Source organism: Anolis sagrei, chromosome 11 (assembly GCF_037176765.1).
Source record: "Anolis sagrei isolate rAnoSag1 chromosome 11, rAnoSag1.mat, whole genome shotgun sequence".
Classification (NCBI taxonomy): domain Eukaryota; kingdom Metazoa; phylum Chordata; class Lepidosauria; order Squamata; family Dactyloidae; genus Anolis; species Anolis sagrei.
The window spans coordinates 19,559,054-19,584,317 of NC_090031.1; the positions used below are offsets into that span (position 1 = coordinate 19,559,054).

At 43.0% G+C, this 25,264-nt stretch overlaps 1 protein-coding gene across 5 annotated transcripts in view; it reads left to right on the forward strand.

Moving 5' to 3' along the window:
• VEZF1 (vascular endothelial zinc finger 1) overlaps window positions 1-19,894 on the forward strand; it is a 40,188-nt gene extending 20,294 nt beyond the window's left edge. For 2 of the 5 annotated variants that reach the window (XM_060757087.2, XM_060757088.2), the window contains exons 4-9: window positions 21-204; window positions 3,480-3,521; window positions 6,403-6,552; window positions 12,005-12,043; window positions 12,847-12,891; window positions 17,436-19,894. In XM_060757087.2, coding sequence (XP_060613070.2) covers window positions 21-204; window positions 3,480-3,521; window positions 6,403-6,552; window positions 12,005-12,043; window positions 12,847-12,891; window positions 17,436-17,863 — 888 coding nt within the window. In that variant the 3' untranslated portion in view covers window positions 17,864-19,894. The remainder of the gene's footprint in view (window positions 1-20; window positions 205-3,479; window positions 3,522-6,402; window positions 6,553-12,004; window positions 12,044-12,846; window positions 12,892-17,435) is intronic. The other 3 variants (XM_060757090.2, XM_060757091.2, XM_060757089.2) reach the window with 2 other exon arrangements.
• The last annotated feature ends 5,370 nt before the right edge of the window (window positions 19,895-25,264 follow it).

Here is a 25,264-nt window from a genome sequence, read left to right on the forward strand (position 1 = left end):
TTCTGTTTCTTTCCATACAGACCTGCACAGCTGCCTTTGCCACCAAAGACAGGCTGCGGACGCACATGGTGCGCCATGAAGGAAAAGTGTCATGTAATATCTGTGGTAAACTTCTGAGTGCAGCGTATATTACCAGCCACTTAAAGACTCATGGGCAGAGCCAAAGTATCAACTGTAATACCTGTAAACAAGGAATCAATAAAAGTAGGTGTATACCTTTAAAAATATTTTCATTGTCATCTTTACCATCAATAGTATGTATTAAGTGTGGCATGCTTAAAATCTTAGAAAGTAGATCCATAGGAATGGGCATCTTCATATTGATCTAAAGCAGTGTTTCTCAACCTGAGGGTTGGGACCCCTGAGGGTGAGGGAGTGACAGAGGGGTTGCCAAAGACCACCATAAAACAGTATTTTCTGTTGGTCATGGGGGTTCTGCGTGGGAAGTTCTATTGGGCCTAATTCTATTGTCGGTGGGGTTCAGAATATACATCCCAGCAACTACAACTCCCAAATGTCAAGGTCTATCCCCGCCCCCCCCCCCCCCCCCCCAAACTCCACCAGTGTCCACATTTGGGTATATTGAGTATTCGTGCCAAGATTGATCCATCATTGCTCTCGGGATGTAGGTGAACTACAACTCCCAAACTCAAGGTCAATGCCCACCAAACCCTTCCAGTATTTTCTGTTAGTCATGGGAGTTCTGTGTGCCGAGTTTGGTCCAATTCCATTGTTGGTGGAGTTCAGAGTGCTCTTTAATTGTAGGTGATCTATAAATCGCAGCAACTACAACTCCCAAATAAGGGAATTAACCCCCCTGCCAACCGCACCAGGGCGTATCGGGTATTTGTGCCAAATTTGGTCCAGTGAATGAAAATACATCCTGCATATCAGATGTTTACATTGCGATTCATAACAGTATCAAAATGACAATTATGAAATAGCATCGAAAATAATGTTTTGGTTGGGGGTCACCACAACATGAGGAACTGTATTAAGGGGTCGCAGCATTAGGAAGGTTGAGAAACACTGATCTTAAGGCTTTCAGATCCCTGCCTCTTAAGTGAGTCACCTAAAAGCATCTCATATTCTGAGTGTATGATACAAAATATTGTTCACAACCATTTGAAGTTAGTTGAGGCATCCCATTGATTTCAGCAGGTTTGAATGGCTTGGTCTTCTTGGCATGCATCAGCTGATGACTAAACACAATTTTTTAAAATCAATTCATTGTGATGCCCTTTTTTAAAGGTAGCGAATGTAGTTACGATCATTGCAGCTGAAATTCACCATCATGTTTAGTGGTGCAAATAATTGAGATCTCCACTCACCCGATCCAAAATGGTTACCTAACACTGGGATTTTTAGAGAAAACTGGCACCAGGCACCTCTTTGAAGGATTTCTGTGTACTTCCATAGGTTTCTAGCTTTTTTATCACTGGAGAGATTTTGAGGCACATAGTAGCTGTGGCGGATGATAAAAAAAGTATATGTGCATTTATTTATTTTACATTCATCAAGTTGATTTGTATTGTGTTGCTGGTTTGTAAATTGTCACCTGAGAAATCAAATGTAAGGATCATGCTAATTTTATGAACCTCACCTCTCTCTAGGTTATAGACTAGCTAAGCCTGTGCAGCATACTTTTTTTTCATGTCAGGAGCGACTTGAGAAATTGCAAGTTGCTTCTGGTGTGAGAGAATTGGTGATCTGCAAGGACATTGTCCAGGGGATGCCCAGGAAGCCATCCTGTAGGGGGCTTTTCTCATGCAGACATAGTTTGCATGGTGTAGAGATGACAGAGATTTGCAGCCGAAACCTAGTGGAATACTTTGGTGTTTAACACCAACAGAACTGTGACTTCCCATCAAAATGCAGCTCACTGTGATACACACACACACACACACAAAACAAACAACCCCTTTTGGGGTTTCCTAATCTCCCAAATCAATTTTTGGAGTACATGGGTATAGTACGAGGGAGATGAATTGCTGAATATGTGATCCAACGAAAATACATCACTGAAACCAGGCTGCAGATATGGTTTCCCATTTCGAAATGCTTTCATATCTGTTTAAAAAACAGCAGTTGAAGGAGAAATCTTAATTCAATAAGACCATTACTACCACAGAATATTCTCTCTTTCCTTAGTTGTGTGAAGAAGCAACAAAAATGGCATTCCAGACAAAAATTGAAAGTGCAACAAGTCCCGTCTGTTGCCTCATTTGACTGTATTTGGCGATCAGACATGACTAAACAGACGTGGGCTGGTGAAAGCTCTGTTGCAGGCTTATTTATTCAGCTGCCTTAAAATGACTTATAGCCAAAAGAAAAATGTGAATGAAATGATGCTGCCCTATATGGCCAAATCTGGGAAGCAGTTCATGTTATCAGATGATGGCAAGAAGCAGTTCACTCTTCCCCATAGTGTCTGTTTTGCCTTATGACCATCATGTGGTTTAGTTCCGGATTATCTTCTGTTTTATCTACACAAGAACTCCGTCAAGGTGCCTTAGATTGAAATAATAGTCTTTCCTTCTCTCTTTCCTCCCTCTCTCCCTTCCTTCCCTCCCTCCCTCTTTCTCCCTCCATTCCCTTCCACCCTTTCGTCCTTCCTTCCTTCTCTCTTTTCTTCCTCCTTCATTCCCTCCCTTTCTCCTTCCATTCTTCCCTTTTATCCTTTTGTCCTTCTTTCCTTCCTTCCCTTTCTTACTTCCTTCCCTTTTGTCTATCCTTCATACCCTGTTTCCTCCCGCCTTCCCTCCCTCCCTCTTTCTCCTTCTATCCTTCCCTTCCTCCGTTTCATAATTCCTTCCTTCTCTCTTTTCTTCCTCCATCCATCCCTCCCTTCCCTCTTTCTCCTTCCTTCCCTCTTTCTCCTTCCTTCCTTCCTTCCTTCCTTCCTTCCTTCCTTCCCTTTTGTCTTTCCTTCCTTCTTTCTTCCCTCTCCCCCTTCCCTCCCTCTTTCTCCCTCCCTCCATTCCCTTCCACCCTTTTGTCCTTCCTTCTATCTTTTATTCCTCCTTACCCCCTCTCTTTCCTCCTTCTATTCTTCTCTTCCATCCTTCCTTCCCTCTCCCTCTTTTGTCTTCCTTCCTTCCCTATTGTCTTTCCTTCCTTCCTTCCCCCCTTCCCTCTCTCCCTCTTTCTCCTCCCATCCTCCCCTTCCTCCCTTTCGTCCTTCCTTCCATCTCTCTTTCCTTCCTCCTTCCCTTCCTTCCATCACCAGGCAGCCAGTCTTCCTAGGAGAGAGTGCTAGCATGCCACCCCCCAAGTTAGAAAGTTTGCCCATGCCCTGATCTAAGCTGTGTAAACCCAGATATGAAATCTTCCCAATCTATCCCCATTCTCCTCTTCTCTGTCAGTTGTATTTCTTTTCCCCATTCTACTTGCTCACGAGGTGTCTTCCAGAGTAGGGCTGATGTGTGTACTGAGTAAATTGTGCAGCATTGTTTCACCTTGGCTCCTCTTGATTGCAGAATTTGGGTTTTTCAAGCAAGAAAACCTGCATCTCCCCTCTTGTGAGTAACCATTGTTTACACTGGATGTCTTTTAGTGTTGTAAATGTATATGGCAGGAACTGCTAACCTTTCTCTTCCGACCCCATGGAGGTAGCTCCCAGTTTTCTGCTGAGTGCCATTGTACAGACTATGACAATCGGGGCTGCAGTCTCCCTCTTCCTCAGTAAATCATTACTGTGAGCTCTGCGCACCCACTCGCTAATCCATATATCCTGCCATCTGTCAGCTCACCTAGGGCCCTCCCATTTATCTATTTCAGTCATAGTTCTGATCACTGTGGAAGAAGCAACCGCAAATTCCTGGTCCCCTGTGTACACATCTCAGTCTGCCACACAGAGTGCAACATGCCCCATTTTGACAAACCGATATGATCGGATTCCTTGTTAGAAGAGACTGCAATGCTGCAAGAGCTGTATAGATAGCAAGCAGCTTGCTCTTTTCTAGGGGAACAGCTCTGGTTTGGTTGTGTTTTCCCCTTCTCAATCACAAGTCTTAAGAACAGGTAACAGATTTAAATATTGGCATTTAAATATTTGCCTATTAGTTGGAAACCGCCCTGAGTCCCTTTGAGGAGACAGGGCGGTATACAAACTAAGTTTTATAATAATAATAATAATAACAACAACAACAATAATAGAGTAAAAGCAAACTGGGCCCTGAAGAATAAGAATGAGGCACAATTCTCTGTAGTTACCGTAAGCAAAAATAAAATGCAATGAGTAGAATGGTGGACTATAATAGTTTTTTTTTTGGTCATGTCAGGAGTGACTTGAGAAACTGCAAGTCGCTTCTGGTCTGAGACAATTGGCTGTCTGCAAGGACGTTGCCCAGGGGACGCCTGGATGATTTGATGTTTTTATCATCCTTATGGGAGGCTTCTCTCATGTCCCCGCATGAAGAGCTGGAGTTGATAGAGGGAGCTCATCCGCCTCTCTCCGGATTCAAACCTGCGACCTGTTGGTCTTCAGTCCTGCCGGCTCAGGGATTTAACCCACTGCGCCACCGGGGGCTCCATGACTATAATAGTAGTAGTAGTAGTAGTAGTAATAGCAATAATAATAATAATAATAATAATAATAATAATAAACAACAACAACAACTTTATTTATAACCTGCCCTCTCTCCCCTCACAGGGACTCAAGGCGGTTTACAGGAATAACAAAAATGGCAAACATTTTGTCAATAAACAATAATCAAAGCAAAACATGAAATCAAAAAATTCAATATAACTCATAAACAAACTGAACTCAAGGATTAGACTAAGTAAACATAATGAATACAGGGAATCAGACTAATTAAACACTATACATTAAAAGCATACAATGGGACATTCCATGCCAAGTGGTCTAAACCTTCCCACCATCATGTCTCCAATTTTATTCAAATTTTAGCTGTAGCGCCAGTCAGGTGTTATATTAAGTTTCCCAAAATATGAGTTCTCTAACCACAATACTTTCTGATCTAGACCCACTTATCTGAGCAGTAGTCAGTCAGCATGTGCATGACATTTAACAAAATGTCATTTTTGGGGTCTAATAAAATTGAAACTAAATGTGTAAGAATTCTTTAATTTATTTTATTTATTAATCAATTTTATATACCGCCACTCCCTGAAGGCTCGGAGCGGTTCACAATATACACATGTAATACATAGCATTAAAATCAAGGAAAATTTCGATCAGCAAGGTTCAAATAGCTAGTAAATTGAAATCCTGTACAGTTTTTTTTCTGCTGATTCTGAAGAAATTAATTTTTACATGGATGTTCGTAGGCGCCTCCAAGGTCATGTGGCCAGCATGACTGCATGGAGCACCGGAACCTTCCAGCTGAAGCAGTACTTATTGTTCTACTCATATTTGCATATTTTCAAACTGCTAGGTTGGCAGAAGTTGGGGCCAACAGCGCGAGCTCACCCTGCTCCCCAGACTTGAGCCGCCGACCTTTCAGTTAGCAAGTTCAGCAGCTCAGTGGTTTAATCCACTATGCCACTGGGGGCTCCTAAGTCTGTGCTAAGCACAATTAAATTTCAACCTATTTCTATGTTTTTCAGACAGTTAGAACTGAAACAGCGTAAGTTCAGAAAGGGATTCCAGGAATCTCAGAAACACCGGAATAGCTCTAGATTAGGTTTTGCTTAGCAACCATTCAGAGAAGGTAGACCTTCCAGAGTTCTTCGACAATTCCCATTATCTTTCACCATTGGTTATATTAGCTAGGATCGATGTGACGGAGGGACACACTTGTCCATCCCCTGTTATGAACCCATGCGGGCCTTGATATCTGCTGGAAAGGCTCTTCTCTTGGTCCCACCACCGTCACAGGTGCGGTTAGTGGGGACGAGAGAGGGCCTTCTCAGTGGTGGCTCCCTGGCTCTAGAATGCCCTTCCTAAAGAGATCAGATAGCCCCAAATCTCCAAACCTTCTGTTCAAGCCTAAAACCATGGTTATTTCCACGGACTTTTGACCTGGAGCAATGTACTATAGTCATGTGATGATGTCGGCCATTGCTGTTTGGCTTTGCTGTGTTTGAAGAAACCCAATGATCCACAAGTATGACTTGTGTTTTAGAATTTTTAAAAAAAATATGTTATGGAGTAATGTTGCCCATTTTTTGTATCCAGTCAAATTGTGTATTGTTTTGATGATACATAATTCTTTTTTATGTGTGGCACTTGAATAGCCTCCCCAAGTCCCTTCGGGGAGAAGGTGGCGGGGTACAAATAAATATAATAATAACAATAATAATAATAATAATAATAATAATAATAATGGGCAATCCTGTTCCCTCTTTAATGCAGAAAACTATTCAGTAGGGGGAAAAACTTTCTAATGTGCATCTGTATGGATGTGTTATCCCTTCGTTTTTCATTGGTTGGAATAGCATGCATGAATGAAGAGAGCAACAACCAGAAGCAGCAGCAACAGCAGCAGCAGCAACAGCAGCAGCAGACACAACATGTTTCCAACTGGCCTGGAAAACAGGTAGAGACCCTGAGATTATGGGAAGAAGCTGTCAAAGCAAGGAAGAAAGGTAAAAATCTTTGGTGTTAGAAGTGTTGCAGTAAATACTGTTGATTTGAAGGCATTAGAACGGTGGTTCTCAACCTGTGGGTCCATAGGTGCTTTGGCCTACAACTTCCAGAAATCCCAGCCAGTTTACCAGCTGTTAGGATTTTTGGGAGTTGAAGGCCAAATCATCTGGGGACCCACAAGTTGAGAACCACTGGATTAGGGGAAATACAACCCCAAATAGGGAAAGAGGTTGTCCAGGAATACCTGGCCGCTCTAAACGAATTCAAGCCTCCAGGGCCAGATCAACTACATCCAAGAGTGTTGAAGGAACTAGCAGAAGTCATTTTGGAACCACTGGCAATCATCTTGTAGAGTTCTTAGAGAACAGGACAAGTCCCAGCAGATTGGAGGAGGGCAAATGTGGTCCCTATCTATCTCCCCATAGACCTTGGCCCCCTCCTCGTGGTCATGTGTGTTCCAGTGTGCTGTTCCAGTGTGCCTTTCCAGAATAGGAAACTCCTGGCATCAAATCCCAAATGCACTTTGTTAGAGATTTAGGATTATCTGCACATTGCACCTACCTCCAAATACCTCTACATATCACCTGTCAAGTCCAGCACTTTTTAAATTTTGTCCATTACATTTGGCCCGGCCTTTAGGTTTTAAATGCGTCACGGTGTCATTGTTCTTACTGTTTTATTGTTTTGCTTGATGTTTTATTATTTGCTTATGAGTTTTATTGTTGTATTTGTATGCTGTTGTTTGTTGGTGGCCTTGGCCTTTGTAAGCCGCATCGAGTCCTCCGGGAGATTTTGCGGGGTATAAATAAAGATAATAATAATAATAATAATAATATGCCCGTGGCAAGGCGAGAGAAAGCCATTAGGGACAGTTTCTTGGGTCTCTCACTCTGCTTTATGTTTGTTTTTTTCAATTTCAGCACCCTCCCCCCCCCCTTTTTTTTTTATAAGAGCGTTAACAAAAACCCCGGATAACACACAGCCCAACCAAAAAAAAAATCTTGGTGTCTTCGTTTTGAGGCCTGTCTCTGGAGTTATGTGGAATGCTGATTCAGCAAATTGCATTGGATCGACCACATCAGCTTTAGATTATTAAATATGGTTTTATGTAGGTGAGCAGATGGCAACTACTGGATGGCATATCTTCTGTATCAGAAGCTAGAGCTGATGTGGTCTATCCAATGCCATTTTCTGAATCAGCACCTCAAATAACCAAACTGAATCTAAAGTTGACCAAAAATGGATTCGTAATCCTTTTGTTACTAATGTTGGAGACTGGTCCCTGGTTTTTAAAAAAGGTTGGGAATTACTGCTCTAAAAGCAGCGTACTTGAGCTTACCTTTCTTTCCCAAATGTATGGAGGGTAAAGCCTCTTTTTCATTGACTTGCATGAGCATATAAAACCTCTGCCACATTCCTTTTCATGATTGCCATTTGCATAGGCAGGGGTGGAGGATGGGAAGCAACTCCTATTTAGCTGCACTGGTTGCAACCCCTATGGCATGCTGGTCATTGGTCTTGCTGCCCAAATGCCAGGAACAGCACAAAGCAGGCCAAGAATGAGATGCACATTCTTGGACAAGACCTTGGTTTCAGAGTACTGGTAAGCTTGGTTGCACTGTGTTGTCAAAGGCTTTCATGGCTGGAATCAGTGGATTGCTGTGAGTCTTCCAGCCTGTATGGCCATGTTTCAGAAGCATCCACTCCTGACGTTTCGCCCACATCTGTGGCAGGCATCGTCAGAAGTTGTGAGGTATATTGGAAACTATATCTGTAGAAGGTCCAGGGTGGGAGAGGCAACACTTGTTGGAGGCAAGTGTGAATGTTGCAATTAATCACTTTGATTAGCATTGCAAATCTGTGCAACTTCCTGCCTGGGGGAACCCTTTGTTGGGAGTTGATTAGCTGGCCGTGATAGTTTCATGTCTCGATTTCAGAACAACACTCTGAAAGCAGGGGAACAAAAGGATTCCCCTGGGTAGGAATAACCTAGGCCAGTGTTTCTCAGCCTGGGGGTCGGGACCCCTAGGGGGATTGCAGGAGGGTACCAGGAGGGTCGCCAGAGACCATCAGAAAACACAGTATTTCCTGTTGGTCATGGGGGTTCTGTGTGGTAAGTTCGACCCAATTCGATCGTTGGTGGGGTTCAGAATGCTCTTTGATTGTAGGTGAACTATAAATACCAGCAACTACAACACCCAAATGTCATGGTCTATTTTCCCAAAATTCCGCCAGTGTTCACATTTAGGCATCTTGAGTATCTGTGCCAAGTTTTGTCCAGATCCATCATTGTTTGAGTCCATAGTGCTCTCTGGATGTAGGTGAACTACAACTCCAAAACGCAAGGTCAGTGCCCACCAAACCCTTTCAGTATTTTCTGTTGGTCATGGGAGTTCTGTGTTCCAAGTTTGGTTCAATTCAATTGTTGGTGGAGTTCAGAATGCTCTTTGATTGTAGGTGAACTATAAATCCCAGCAACTAAAACTCCCCAATGACAAGATCAACCCCCAAGCCCACCAGTATTTAAATCTGGGCGTATTGGATGTTTGTGCCAAATTTGGTCCAGTGAATGAAAATACATCCTGCATATCAGATATTTACATGATGATTCATAACAGTAGCAACATTACAGTTATGAAGTAGCAACAAATATGATTTTAAGATTGCGGGTCACCACAACATGAGGAACTGTATTAAGGGGTAGTGACATTAGGAAGGTTGAGAACCATTGACGTAGGCCATGAAGCTGCAATAATAATAATAATAATCATCATCATCATCATCTTTATTTCTACCCCGCCACCATCTTTCCAATGGGGACTCGGAGCGGCTTACATGAAGCCAAGCCCAAACACAGATTACAGCAGAATAAAAAAGGGTAGCTCATTATAGTAGAGGTTGTGGAATCAAGCTTTCCCACACCCCGGGGGGGGGGGGGGGGCACTCCAATGACAGAACGTTGAGGCTAAGCAATAGTGTGAGGTTATAGCATTGATTGCAATGCTAATCAAGGTGATTAATTGCAGCATTCACACTTGCCTGCAACAAATAAGACTTCTTTCTCCCACCCTGGACCTTTCCCAAATATATAAACCTCCCTTGCTTAGTTTCCTATATACCTCACAACCTCTGAAGATGTCTGCGAAAGATGTGGGCAAAACGTCAGGAGTGGATGCTTCTGGAACATTTCCATACAGCCTGGAAAACTCACTTGGCTTTGCTCTCTTTTACCTACAACTCTGCTTTAAACCCCTTTTGCTTTGCACATTGTATTGTTGGGAACCATTTTTCAGCAGTTATCCCACAAAGCTCTGTTATGTATATGACGCAGTATCCTAAGGAACCTGATGGCCGGAACAGGCTGCTTTCATATACAGTAAGACTATAGGTTAGGGCCATAGGATAATGTAAAAGCTCATGCTATGCAAGCAAAAGGGGACAACTCTTTGCCTTTTGAGTTTAATTTTTTGGGTTTACACAAAATAATAATAAAAATTATTGTTATTGTTGTTGTTGTTGTTGTTATTATTATTGATTAGCCCATAGACCAGTGTTTCTCAACCTTCCTAATGCCTCGACCCCTTAGTACGGTTCTTCATGTTGTGGTGACCCCCAACCATAACATTTCATTGCTACTTCATAACTGTAATTTTGCTACTGTTATGAATCGTAATGTAAATATCTTATATGCAGGATGTATTTTCAAATCCCAAATACCTAATATGCCCAAATTTGAATACTGGTGGGGTTGGGGGGAGATTGTCACTTGGGAGTTGTAGTTGCTGGAATTTATAGTTAACTTACAATCAAAGAGCATTACGAACTCCACCAGTGATGGAATTGAACCAAACTTGGCACAAAGAACTCCCATGACCAGCTGAAAATATTAGAAGGGTTAGGTGGGTTTTGCCTTGAGTTTTGGAGTTGTAGTTCACCTACATCCAAAGAACACTGTAAACTCAAACAATAATGAATCTTGATGTCAAACTTGGCATGAATACTTAATATGCCCAATTATGAACACTTTTGGGAGTTTGGGGAAAATAGACTTTGACATTTGGGGGTTGTAGTTGCTGGGATTTATAGTTCACCTATAATCAAAGACAATTCTGAACCCCACCAACGATAGAATTGGGGCAAACTTCCCACACAAAACCTGCATGATCAATAGAAAATACTGTGTTTTCTGATGGTCTTTGGTGACCCCCCTGACATCCTCTGGTGACCCCTCCAGGGGTCCCCACCCCCAGGTTGAGAAACGCTGCCTTAGACCATATCACACCAAACCAAACAAAGCTTGATAAGACTTGATTGCACTCTATGTAGTAAGTTAAAATAAGACACTTATAACAATATAGTAAATAAATATAATAAAACCGAGTATATACATCGTATTTTCTTATCACTCCTTCAGTTTACCCCTACCAGCCCCACATAATGTGGTTCTTAAACCTAGTGTTTTACTTAAATACAGAGCTGTTTTATATGTTATTTTTGGGCCTTGGCCATACATAAAATATGTTGTTCTGATGTGAGATTCCCAATACATTGTCTGTCTGATATATGGACAAAGGTAGAAGTCTCTCCCCTTCTGATACAATTTACAATCAAATAATATGATTTGTGGTTTATGCATCTTGAAAAAAATGCTACTTCAAAACCTTGTGGAGCTGCTGCTGGTCAGAATATGGAGCTAGTTAGACAATTGGCTTTCCTGGCAATTTTCTGGAAACTTAAACTAGTGCAAAATGCTGCTGCCTGGCTTCTTGCAGGGGCTCCAGCGAGGTGCCACATCACTTCAATCTTGCAGCAACTGCACTGGTTGCCGATTGAGCACCGGATTACCTTCTTCAAAGTGCTGATTCTTACCTTTAAGGCCTGAGGCCAGAGTACCTGAGGGACCGCTTCACCCCCTACCAACCCTCGAGATCCCTCAGTTCAGACGATCAGAATCTCCTTGAAGTTCCCAATTTTAGGACCTTTCACCTGATGTCTGCTAGGCGTAGAGCATTCACGGTGGTGGGTCCTTACCTGTGGAATGCCTTGCCAGTGGAAACACGAGGTCTCTGAGACTTACTATCTTTTCGTAGAGCTTGTAAAACTTATTTATTTAGGCTAGCATTTGAATCTTGCCGATTGAAATTTTTCTTTGATTTTAAATGTAATGGGATCGCATTCGGGGAGTGGAGGTATATAAAATTGATTAATAAATAAATATAAAGAAATAAAATAAGTTGTGATGTGCTCCACAATTTATTATATGCTAACCTTTGACTGGAAATATTTGTGACTTTGTATAAAACGTGAACGCTAGACCTGATAGGTTTAACTCTTGTGCAGAGATGCAGCTTGTTTGCTTTTTGACAAGATAATAGGGACGAAGTAGAGCAATGTTGTCACTGAATGGCTTAATTGCAACCCCTTTCCTCCACCTCCCAATTTTGATTGCAGAAAGTCAGCAGACTCTGAGGCCAACTACAGTCAAGCAAGGTAGGGTCAGATACGTTTCTATCGTAAGGCTGGACTCTCAGCTCTCTTAACCTCCTCCTCCTCCTCGAAATGCCAACAGGGGTGCAAAGGTGGCCGTTTCCAGGGTAAAATAACTGTTGTTGCTGGAATGAAGACAGCACACCTGGGGTGGGGGATCCCATTGGACTGGATGTAGGGCCACCTTTCTCTTCACCTTGGGTGCGTCCTGCAGTCTGTTTCTCATCACCCCTGTCCTCAGTTGTGCAGTCTGCTTATGTGTGTAAGCGTAGCCCTTTGAGCATTGTGGAAATAACACTGCAAAAGCCAAGCTTGATGTGAAAGGAATGTGGATTCTGTATAATGTGCTGAAAGGTGTATGTGAGTGGCTTTATGACTTGGCTTCATGCCTGAATGTTGCTCAGGTTGAGGTTTCTAAGGGCCCCAGGTTTTATTTTCCATCCCCCCCTTCTCCACATGAGCATGGGATGCATTCAATGGCTAGCCAGCAGGTGGTGCTGAGACATCAGAGGTATATTTCTGCCATATGCTTTTCTGTCTTCCTTCTGTGCAGCTAGCCCCAGGTTTCACATTCCAGAAGAGAAACCCTGGTGTGCATTTCTAGCAAAGATGGAAACTGTGCCAACCAATGGGGTTTGATACCCACATCTTATTAACTGGGGTGTTGCAGTGGCTAATGAGCTCCGCTGACTAAAATATTCCACTAATTATAGTTAAACTGCATCTTAAGAATGAAATAAGCAGGTAAATAGTGAAACCAGCTTTGTGTATCGGTCCCTAATAATGACTTTTTAAAACCTTCACAGAATGTCAGTACAACTTTGAGAAGGCTATAGAGTACGTACCATTCGGTATGTACACTCTCCTCTACTTCTAATGTTCCTCATGAGAGGATTTTCTGCTAATACTGTGCTGTTTTTATGAACAAATCCCCCCTTTTATACTAAAAAATAAAGTTCCAGGAAATGTCTTGAATTTGTATGAATTGCATGAAACAAATTACCATAGCTTATAGAACTGTTCTTATTTTGTTTCACATTTTAAGTAGATGCTGTTTAAGAGTACATATTGTTGTAGCAAGAAATGAGATGTCAAAGTAAAGAATGTATAGATGGGTATGCTTTTTAAAAAATAAAGGCTTAACACTTTGGGTTGTTGTGAGTTTTCCGGGCTATATGACCATGTTCCAGAAGCATTCTCTCCTGACGTTTCGCCTGCATCTACTGCAGACATCCTCAGAGTTTGTGAAGTCAGGCTTAACAATTTACCAGGAAACCGAAGGCAACAGTACAAGCAGATAACCTATTTCCAATTCCTCAACAGCCATTAGCTGAACAGCTTTCATGGCCGGAATCACTGGGTTGCTGTGAGTTTTATAATAATAATAATAACAACCACAACTTTATTTTTATACCTTGACAACCATCTCCCCTAGGGGACTCGGGGCGGCTTACAAGGGACACGCCCAAAATTACAATTAAAACACACATGTAAAACACTTAACCAATTAAAATATCAGATAAAAACAAATAACAGCACGATTGAAATCAATATAAAAACAATACGGCTAGATGAAGGGCTAGAAGGCATGATCATCAAGTTTGCAGACGACACCAAATTGGGAGGGATAGCCAATAGTCCAGAGGACAGGAGCAGAATTCAAAACGATCTTGACAGATTAGAGAGATGGGCCAAAACTAACAAAATGAAGTTCAACAGTGACAAATGCAAGATACTCCACTTTGGCAGAAAAAATGAAATGCAAAGATACAGAATGGGGGACGCCTGGCTCGAGAGCAGTACGTGTGAAAAAGATCTTGGAGTCCTCGTGGACAACAAGTTAAACATGAGCCAACAATGTGATGTGGCGGCAAAAAAAGCCAATGGGATTTTGGCCTGCATCAATAGAAGCATAGTGTCTAGATCTAAGGAAGTAATGCTGCCCCTCTATTCTGCTTTGGTTAGACCACATCTGGAATATTGTGTCCAATTCTGGGCACCACAATTCAAGAGAGATGTTGACAAGCTGGAAAGTGTCCAGAGGAGGGCGACTAAAATGATCAAGGGTCTGGAGAACAAGCCCTATGAGGAGCGGCTTAGGGAACTGGGCATGTTTAGCCTGAAGAAGAGAAGGCTGAGAGGAGATATGATAGCCATGTATAAATATGTGAGAGGAAGCCACAGGGAGGAGGGAGCAAGCTTGTTTTCTGCTTCCTTGGAGACCAGGACGCGGAACAATGGCTTCAAACTACAAGAGAGGAGATTCCATCTGAACATTAGGAAGAACTTCCTGACTGTGAGAGCCGTTCAGCAGTGGAACTCTCTGCCCCGGAGTGTGGTGGAGGCTCCTTCTTTGGAAGCTTTTAAGCAGAGGCTGGATGGCCATTTGTCAGGGGTGATTTGAATGCAATATTCCTGCTTCTTGGCAGGGGGTTGGACTGGATGGCCCATGAGGTCTCTTCCAACTCTATGATTCTATGATTCTATGAAAGAAACTTAGCTGAGGTACAGATTCAATGAGTGCAATACATTTTTACAGGAGCGCAGGAAAGTGCAGCAATACAGTAAACTGAGCAGGAAATACTGTCATAACATATGTTGAGGTAGAACGTATGCCAGTGTAAAGTGCAGAACTTCAAGTAGGGACAAGAAAGTTACTGGTGAGCTGCTTAGTCAAAAGCGCACCGGAACATCCAGGTTTTTAGTTGACTACGAAAGGAGGACAAGGTGGGAGTCTTGTCTGATCTCCCTAGGGCCGGGGGGTCACCACCGAGAAAGCTCTCTCCCTCGTCCCCATCAACCGTGCATGTGACGGCGGGGGGAGAGAGAGCTCCCCAGAAGACCTCAAGGTTCATAGAGGAAGATGTGATCACGAAGATAAGCAGGTCCCAAACTGTTTAGGGCTTTATAGGTGATGACCTGCACCTTGAATTGGGAACGGAAACTTATTGGATCTTATTGTTTAAACAGGAAGGTTGAGCGCTCTCTGTAACCAGCTTCCGTGAGTAGTCTGGCTGCAGATCTCTGGGTCAACTAGTTTCCGGGCCATCTTCAAGGGCAACCCTACGTAGAGTGCATTGCAGTAGTCCAACCTAGAGGTGACTAGGGCATGGACCACCATGGCCAGATCAGCTTTCCAGGCTGAATGGCTATGCTCCAGAAGCATCCCCTCCTGGTGTTTGCCCATATCTATTGCAGGCAACCTCAGAGGTTGTGAGGTCTGTTGGAAACCAGGCAAGTGGGGTTTTATATATCTGTGGCATGTCCAGAGTAGGAGAAAGAACTGTCGTCTGTTTGAAACAAGTGTGAACGCTGCAATTGAATGGCCTTGCAGCTTCAAAGCTTGGCTGCTTCCTGCCTGGGGAATCCTTTGTTTAGAGATGTTAGCTGGCCTTGATTGTTTCATATCTGGAATTCTTGTTTTCTGAGTGTTGTTCTTTCTTTATTGTCCAGATTTTAGATGGTTCTTTTTAATGCTGGTAGCCAGATCTTGTTCATTGTCATGGTTTCCTCCTCTCTGTTGAAATCGTCCACATGCTGGTGGATTTCAATGGTTTCTCTGTGTAGTTTGACATGGTAGTCTGTCCAAACGCATCTCCCTCTATGAACCACCGCACAGACTAAGATCTTCCAGGGAGGCCCTGCTCTCTGAGCACCTGATGAACCAAAAAGTATTCTTGCCATACATCGAGGGAACCACTGACTGCATAGGGAAGCTGATGAGGAAACACAACATACAAACTATCTGCAGACCCACTTAGAAAATCCAAAAAATGCTACGTTCAGCAGGAATCTACCATATACTATGCAGCTATGGATAGGTCTACAGAGGGACCACCAAACGCAGCATTGCCCAAACATGAATCAAGGAACATGAAAGGCACTGCAGACTACTTCAACCAGAAAAGTCAGCCATAGCAGAGCACCTGATGAACCAACCTGGACACAGCATATTATTTGAGAACACAGAAATGCTGGACCACTCTCACAACCACCATGTCAGGCAACACAGAGAAGCCATTAAAATCCACAAGCATGTGGACAATTTCAACAGAAAGGAGGAAACCATGAAAATGAACAAAATCTGGCTACCAGTATTAAAAAAAGTATAAAATTATAACAGTAAAACAACACTCAAACACAGGGGAACTCCAGAGAGGAAACGTTTGGGACAGCTAATTACCTCTCAACAAAAGATTCCCCCAGGCACTAAAAAGCCACACCAAAAAACTGCCAGTCAATCAAATGCTAATAAAAGGTGGCCAATTGAAAGATTCATACCTAGCTCCGACTGTCCAGGGTGGGAGTTCTTCCTCCCACCCTGGACATTCCACAGATGTATAAACTCAAATGTCCTAGTTTCCAACAGACCTCACAACATCTGAGGATGCCTGCCATAGATGCAGGCAAAATGCTTCTAGAACATAGAATCAAAGAGTTGGAAGAGACCTCATAGGCCATCCAGTCCAACCCCCTGCCAAGAAGCAGGAATATTGCATTCAAATCACCCCTGACAGATGGCCATCCAGCCTCTGTTTAAAAGCTTCCAAAGAAGGAGCCTCCACCACACTCCGGGGCAGAGAGTTCCACTGTTGAATGGCTCTCACAGTCAGGAAGTTCTTCCTAATGTTCAGATGGAATCTTCTTTCTTGTAGTTTGAAGCCATTGTTCCGTGTCCTAGTCTCCAGGGCAGCAGAAAACATAGCCATACAGCCGGGAAAATCTACAACAACCCAGTGATTCCGGCCATCGACAATACAAAAATAATAGCTATTAGAGTGGTCCAGCATTTTTGTGTTTTCTCAGATAATATGCTGTGTCCAGGTTGGTTCATCAGGTGCTCTGCTATGGCTGATTTCTCTTGTTGAATTAGTCTGCAGGGCCTTTTGTGTTCCTTGATTCGTGTTTGGGCATTTCTTCATTTGGAAGTGAGAGGAACCCTTTGCTGAACATAGCATTTGTTGGATTTTCTTAGTGGGTCTATATATAGTTTGTAGGTTGTGTTTTTTCATCAGTTTTGGTTCCCTTAATGTGTGGTAAGAACACTTTTCCTCCCGGAATTCGCCTGCCATAGATGTGGGCAAAATGTCAGGAAAGAATGCTTCTGGAACATGGCCAGACAGCCTGGAAAACTCACAGCAAGCCAGTGAACTGCTGCTGTTCTGATGAGAACATAACCTGGCAGCAGAAGGCCTAAAGATGGATGGGGTTCCATAGGGACAGGTTTCATAGCACAAGGAGGGCTGGATTTGCAAGAATAAAGCAGTATTCCACACATTTGCACATTAAAGATTTATTTTAAGGACTGCCCTGTCCATGGTTCAAGATTTCCCCTTTGTGTTTCCCTTTACAAACCAACCCTGGTGTCCTTTTATATCTTGTGTCTGTTTTTTAGAAGCTGCTAACCTGTGCCAAACGTCTACTGCGGCTACTACACCGGTGACCCTTTCCACTCCCTTCAATATCACCTCTTCGGTGGCATCGGGAACCATCACTAATCCGGTCACGGTGGCGGCCGCCATGAATATGCGAAGCCCCGTGAACGTCTCAAGCGCGGTTAACATCTCCAGCCCCATGAGCCTCGGCCACCCGGTCACTATCACCAGTCCTCTGTCGATGACCTCTCCGTTAACGCTCACCACGCCAGTCAATTTACCGACTTCAGTCACAGCTCCGGTGAACATCGCCCACCCGGTGACCATTACCTCCCCCATGAACCTCCCGACCCCAATGACGCTAGCTGGTCCGTTGAATATAGCAATGAGGCCCGTGGAGAGCATGCCTTTCCTTTCCCAGGCCTTGCCCACCTCTCCCCCTTGGTAGGAAGAAAGCAAAACAAAACCTCACGGCAGTATTAAAAAAGAAGAATGAGAAGCAAGTCCATACCAGCAGTTATCTTGTTTTGTTTTGTTTTGAGTTAGCAATGGATTGTGAAAACCAGCCTAATTTTGCTGGGGCAAAAGTCACGCACCGGCTTTATTTGTTTGTTTGTTTTTTTAAAAGACACTTTATTCATAGTGTTCTGAATTAGTTGGCTGGCTGTTGATCTGTCACTGGGTCCCTTGGTTTCCTTCCACTTTGTAGAAGTGTCCAAAGAGGAACCGGTGAGAGGCGGATCCAGTTTACATGTATCTTCAGTTTAAAAAGCATTGTGAATAAGCCTAGAAATCACGAATGGTGAAATGGTTTGAATCAAAACACTAAAAGTCAGCAAAGGAATGCATGGTGGTGATGGATCACTTTTAATTTGCCAGCTCTGTATCCCTCTGATTCAGAAAGTAGGTTTTGTAGCATTGTTGTGGGTTTTTTTTTTAAGTAAATGCATTTCATGGTCCTATTTTATTTTTAATGCATTTTGAGTAATTATGCATTTTTACCTTTTTTTGGGAATATGATGATTTCAGGCCAAATTCCCTATGGGAAAAAAGTGATACCAGCTCTGATATGCAAAGCATATATGGTGACTTTTATCATTCTAACCTCTCAATAACAATAGGGATTGCAACCTGATATTTGGAGATGTAAATAACGACGTGACATATTACCCTAAGGGAATTATAACATCATAGTCGATGTAATTGAGAAGAAAAGAAGGAACTGTTTTAATGTTTGGAAGGGGAAACGGCTGTCGCTGGCGGAAGAGGATTTGGAACGGACGCGAGAACAGTCTCGGGTCAAAATCCAGTCGGGACTCTTTCTGAAGAGCCAGTGGTAGGCTTTGGAAAACAGGGGTGGGGCGGGGAGGGATAATGCTTTAAGATGGAAGACTGTGGAGGTGCTGGGGTAGGATGTGTATCTGCCCCCTCATTCTCTCAATCAGAGCCTGCTGGTGTTGTGATGGCAAGAGCAGGCTGTGTTCACTAGAAGTTTTTTTTGTTGTCTTATAATATAAAATGGTATACAGTTTTTATTCTAACCACTAACTAGTTAGGATGCCCCCTTCAGGACAAGCCAAGAGTGCATCTTATTGTTTTGTGTTTACCCCTTTCTTCTCCCCTTTCAATCAAGTGTTGTGCGCTCTCTTCGATTTTGTAAATATTTACAGGAAAAATCTTCCCCTCCCTCCCCATCGTTTGTACTTTTTAGTTACTTGTGTTAACACCTAGTTATTGGCTCATGGGGTTTCCCAGTAACTGTCTGGCCCATCCAGTGAAGTGGAAATCCCTGCCTCCTTTTATGCCCCCCCCCCCCCCCCACAAAGGGTCACATTTAAAGCACCCATCAAAATGACACATTTTATTTCTCCTATATCTGTACATAAAAGTAGTATGGAAAATCTAGGGAAGAGATTGATTTTTCTTTTTAGCCTATCATGTCACAATCACTTTGTTGTCAAATACGTGCCCAACAATTGGAAGGAATCAACGAGGCTTCCTCTGATCACAACAGTGGTGACGGTGCCGTAGTATTTGATATTTGGGCTTTTTTTAATGGGATGCTGGCGAGCCTGAGAGGGTCAAAAACCCACTGTTTTTGTGTTTTATACCCATTGTGTCAGTGTAAAAGCAGCATCTTTCGTACTTCTTTGAGACAGACGTCTGGGTTCAAGAGACGGCTGTCCCGATTATGTGAAAACAGTTCTAGGGGCTTGGACTACATAGTAAAAAAAATTAAAAACAAAAATGGGGAAAATGATAGAACTTAGTGTAAAATAATTTTATAAATGATCTTTTTGTACCTTAGGACATCAAATTGTACAACTTTTGTATATATAAAAGCTTAGGAACTTCCTGTGTAGCAAAAAGAACACATTCCTACACTTCTAATGTATATGTTTGTTATAATGTCATGTAAACATATGCCCTATGTTTGTGCCTTTTAATTAGTTTGTCTCAATAAACAGAAAGGTAGAGACTTTGTTGTTCTGTACATTGCCCATTTGCGGTTGAAGCTTTCACCCAAGATTAACCCTTCAGGCAATGGAAAAGGTAAAGAGTTCTGGTGCTACTTTACGTCTAACTCAGTTCCTCATGTTGTGGTGACCCCCAAACATAATATTATTGTCGTTGCTACTTCATAACTGTAATTTTGCTCCTGTTATGAATCGTAATGTAAATACCTGATATGCAGGATGTATTTTTATTCACTGGACCACATTTGGCACAAATACCCAATATGCCCAAATTTGAATATTGATGGGATTTGAGGGGGGTTGATTTTGTCATTTGGGAGTTGTAGTTGCTAGGATTTATAGTTCACCTTCAATCAAAGAGCGTTCTGAACTCCACCAACGATGGAATTGAACCAATCTTGCTGCACAGACTCCCAAGACCAACAGAAAATACTGGGAGGGTTTGGTGGGCACTGATCTTGAGTTTTGGGACTTGTAGTTCACCTATATCCAGAGAGTACTGTGGACTCAAACAATGATGGATCTGGACCAAACTTGGCATGCCCAAATATGAACACAGATGGAGTTTGGGGGAAATAGACCTTGACATTTGGAAATTGTAGTCACTGGGATTCACAGTTCATCTACAATCAAATAGCATTCTGAACCCCACCAACGATAAAATTGGGCCAAACTTCCCACACAGAACCCCCATGACCAACAGAAAATACAGTGTTTTCTAATGGTCTTTGGCGACCCCCCTCACAGCCCACCCAGGGGTCCCGACCCCCAGGTTGAGAAACGCTGGTCTAACGTCTCATTCTTTTGCTGATTCTTGAACAGGAATGGTTGGACCAGCACTAGTCCATGTTCCTCTACGTGGATTGTTGGATCGCACTCATTGTTTTGATGATGGATCAGAAAGACTAGTTAAAATATATGTTCTGTGTTGGTTCCATTGAGGACTCAAGAATGGTGTTCCATAGCTGGAGAGCAGGATTAGGGAGACTAAGATCCACTAGGTAGTTAGGCCTACAACAGTGTTGCTCATCCTTGTGGTTGGGACCCCTAGGGGGGTTGCGAGGGGAGGGGGGTTTCAGAGGGGTCACCAAAAACACATATTTCATCAGAAAACACATATTTCTGGTGCTTTTAGGAACCCCTTTGGCAGAGAAGGCTGAAGATCTCTCTGCCTGTCTTTCTCTTCCTTTTTGGAAACAGACTACGAATCCTCCCACCAAAAGCCCTCCTCCTCTGTGATTGGCTGGCCTCTCAGCCAAGGGGAGCGCTATTTCTGAGACTCCAAGCAGGAAGGGGAGAGCAGGCGTGCTCAGCACATGGCAGTGTGGTGTGCATGTGCGGACAAGGGAGAGTATGCGAGGCTGGAGGGATGCTCGTGGCAGCAAGTCCCTTCAAGACGGGGAAAAGCGCCCAGGTAACATGGGACTAAGAATGACCCAGCAGCATCAGGAGGAGAAGCTGGAGCTGACAGACGGGTGCTCATAATAACTTCATAAGTACTTTATTTTTGTACCCCGCCTCCATCTCTCCAAAGGGACTTGGGGCGGCTAAGTGCCTAGAACAGCACATAAAATAAACATATAATACAAGATTAAACCAATCTATATAAATAAAAATGTAATGTTCGTTTGTGGGATTAACATAACTCAAAAACCACTGGACGAATTGACACCTTTCAGGCCATCACTCATAAAAACACTGGAAAACAGCAAAAGAGACAAAAAATAAATTACAATGCATGCACACACACATATATACATATACACAAATATATACACACACAAAACACAGATACACAGACTGGGCCACAGCAACACGTGGCAGGGGTCAGCTAGTAGCATATAAAACAAAACACCCTGTAACCTATGATGAGGACAAAAACAACCTATTGTAAGCCGGAGCAGGGAATAGGATAGTGCAAATTTTAGCTAATGAACTAAAGCATGGGATGAAAGTGCAGTTCTGTGGGCATTAATTGCAGATCATTGGGACTCCCCCCACTCCCCAGAATTGAACCTTTCGGTCAGCAGACCTGTGGCACATAGCAAACAAGTGAAGGGTTTGGGGGACTGACTCAACAGGTATCCAGAGAGCACTGAACTCAGCCAACGATGGATCTGGAACAAACTTGACCAAACTTTACACAAAACATGGCCAACTGTGAATACTGGCTGGGTTTGGGAGTGATTGCCCTGGGAATCTGGGAGTTGTGGTTCACCCTTATCCAGAGAGCACTGAACCCAGCTGATATCAGATCTGAACCAAACTTGGCACACAGACCCAACATGGCCAACTCTGAATAATGGCAGGGTTTGGGAAGGATTGCCCCATGATTCTGGGAATTGTAATTCACCTACATCCTTATGCATTTTCTAATGGGAGCATTCATAAAAAACAAAAGGAAAGACTGGCTATTTTTCTAATAAATAGCGGTATACCATACCAAACTACAAAAACAAAGAATGCTTTTCTCAAATAACCCAGGCACCACTGGGTCCTCAAGCTAGTATTTAATAATCTAAAGCTGATGTGGTCATAATATTTTGTGGGTAGTCAGCCTCTCCCTTCCCGACATCCCTGTTGCCTCAGCACTAGAGACCAGTCACTCTTGTTGATGTGATTTTGAGGCAACGGTGTAGAAATGGTGACGCCACAGACCACATTTTTGTTCTCGTAGACCACTGGTGGTTCATGGACCACAGGTTGGAAACCACTGATTTATTTATGTGGCGCAGTGGGTTAAACCCCTGTTCCGGCAGGTCTGAAGACCGACAGGTCGCAGGTTCGAATCCGGGGAGAGGTGGATGAGCTCCCACTATCAGCTCCAGCTCCTCATGCGGGGACATGAGAGAAGCCTCCCACAAGGATGATAAAAACATCAAATCATCTGGGTATCCCCTGGGCAACGTCCTTGCAGACGACCAATTCTCTCACACCAGAAGCGACTTGCAGTTTCTCAAGTCGCTCCTGACACGACAAAAAAATATTATTTTATTTTATTATTAATCAATTTTATATACCGCCACTCCCCGAAGGCTAAGAGCAATATACACATGCAATACATAACATTAAAATCAAGGAAAAATTCAATCAGCAAGGTTCAAATGCCAGCCTAAATAAATAAGTTTTACAAGCTCTACGAAGGGATAGTAAATTAAGGGAGTGTAGTATGTTTAACTTGGAGAGGAAAAGGTGCTACTATTCCATAGCATGTTTCCTTCCCTCTTCCTCACTCTGGTTTCAAAACATACAAAGATTGGCGTACTGAGGTTTTGCCATGCCTTTTTCCCATTGAAAAAGAATAACCATTAGCACCGAACATCAGAATAGTTACTCCCTTCGCCCCCACTGAATGGGAAGGGCACATTTGCGGTCTAGAAGAGAGGGTTGAGTGCCTGACCAAACAGAAGGCAGACTTTCAAAATATTCCACGTATTGGGGGGAAATGTCGATGGACATTTGCAAGGATAGGGTTGGATTAGTCAGTGGATTGGTATCATGTAAGTGCAATTAAAGCAGGCCACAAACGGAGTGTGAGTCATATGTGTGGCACTGTTGAAAACCGAAGGGAACACTTCTTGGAGGAATCTGTCAGCTGAGAGTCACATCCTAGTAATGAGTAACATTTCCCTACTTCGATTCCAGACCACGGAGTTTGACATTGTTCCATTTTTAACCCTAATGTTTTTTCTATGCACTGAAAGTCCTATAACTCCACTATTATGAATACAAACACACATAATTTTATTAATAATATATTAATACATTTTGTTGTTCATTCGTTCAGTCGTCTCCGACTCTTCGTGACCTCATGGACCAGCCCACGCCAGAGCTCCCTGTCTGCCGTCACCACCCCCAGCTCCTTCAAGGTCAAGCCAGTCACTTCAAGGATGCCATCCATCCATCTTGCCCTTGGTCAGCCCCTCTTCCTTTTACCTTCTACTTTCCCCAGCATCATTGTCTTCTCTAGGCTTTGCTGTCTCCTCATGATGTGGCCAAAGTACTTCAACTTTGTCTCTAGTCTCCTTCCCTCCAATGAGCAGCCGGGCTTTATTTCCTGGAGGATGGACTGGTTGGATCTTCTCGCAGTCCAAGGCACTCTCAGCACTTTCCTCCAACACCACAGCTCAAAAGCATCGATCTTCCTTCGCTCAGCCTTCCCTAAGGTCCAGCTCTCACATCCATAGGTTACTACAGGGAATTAATACATTATTATGAATAAATTTCCTTTAGGCTTTGCCAACAATCAGCAGCTGTTTAGGCATTCCTTGTATATGGCAGTTCATTGTTCTCTAATGCCAATACGATAGAAGCCTTTGCACACTGATCTGCCCTCAATTTGTCATCATCTTTTATCTGGGGAATTCTCCATTACTTCCCACAAATTGCCTTTTAACAAAAAAAATAATTTTGAATGACCATGTGGTATAATTGCAGGCATTCAACCTTTCAAAAGACAGTCCACTTGCTTGAAATGCCATCAGCATATTTCTTCAATATGGTCTGTACTGGGTTATACTGGGTCCATAAACCTTGTTGGGCGAGTGCGCTTAATAACAAAAGACCCTCCTCGTAAATGTATAGCAGAGTAACTTATTAGCAGCAGCGTGATGCACCACAAAGTGATGAAAAGAACAAAAACACACCAATGTTTATTATTTATTTATTTACAGTATTTGTATGCTGCTTTTCTCACCCCAAGGGGGACTCAAAGCAGTTTACACATAAGTAATGGCAAAAATTCAATGCCAGTACAAACAATTACAATTATACAATACAATTAGACATAAATTACATTAAAAATACATCAATGAGCAATAAAACAATCAGGAGCTGGGCATGTTTAGCCTGAAGAAGAGAAGGCCGAGAGGAGATATGATAGCCATGTATAAATATGTGAGAGGAAGCCACAGGGAGGAGGGAGCAAGCTTGTTTTCTGCTTCCCTGGAGACTAGGACGCGGAACAATGGCTTCAAACTACAAGAGAGGAGATTCCATCTGAACATTAGGAAGAACTTCCTGACTGTGAGAGGCGTTCAGCAGTGGAACTCTCTGCCCCGGAGTGTGGTGGAGGCTCCTTCTTTGGAAGCTTTTAAGCAGAGGCTGGATGGCCATTTGTCAGGGGTGATTTGAATGCAATATTCCTGCTTCTTGGCAGGGGGTTGGACTTGATGGCCCATGAGGTCTCTTCCAACTCTTTGATTCTATGATTCTATGATTCATGTCCAACACTGGGTAGTGGTGCTCATCTCAATTTCTAAGCCAATAAGTCGGTGTTGTCTATAGACGCCTTCTAGGTCATGACTGCATGGAGTGCCATTACCTTCCCACCAAAGAGGTACCTATTGATCTTCTTACATTTGCATGTTTTC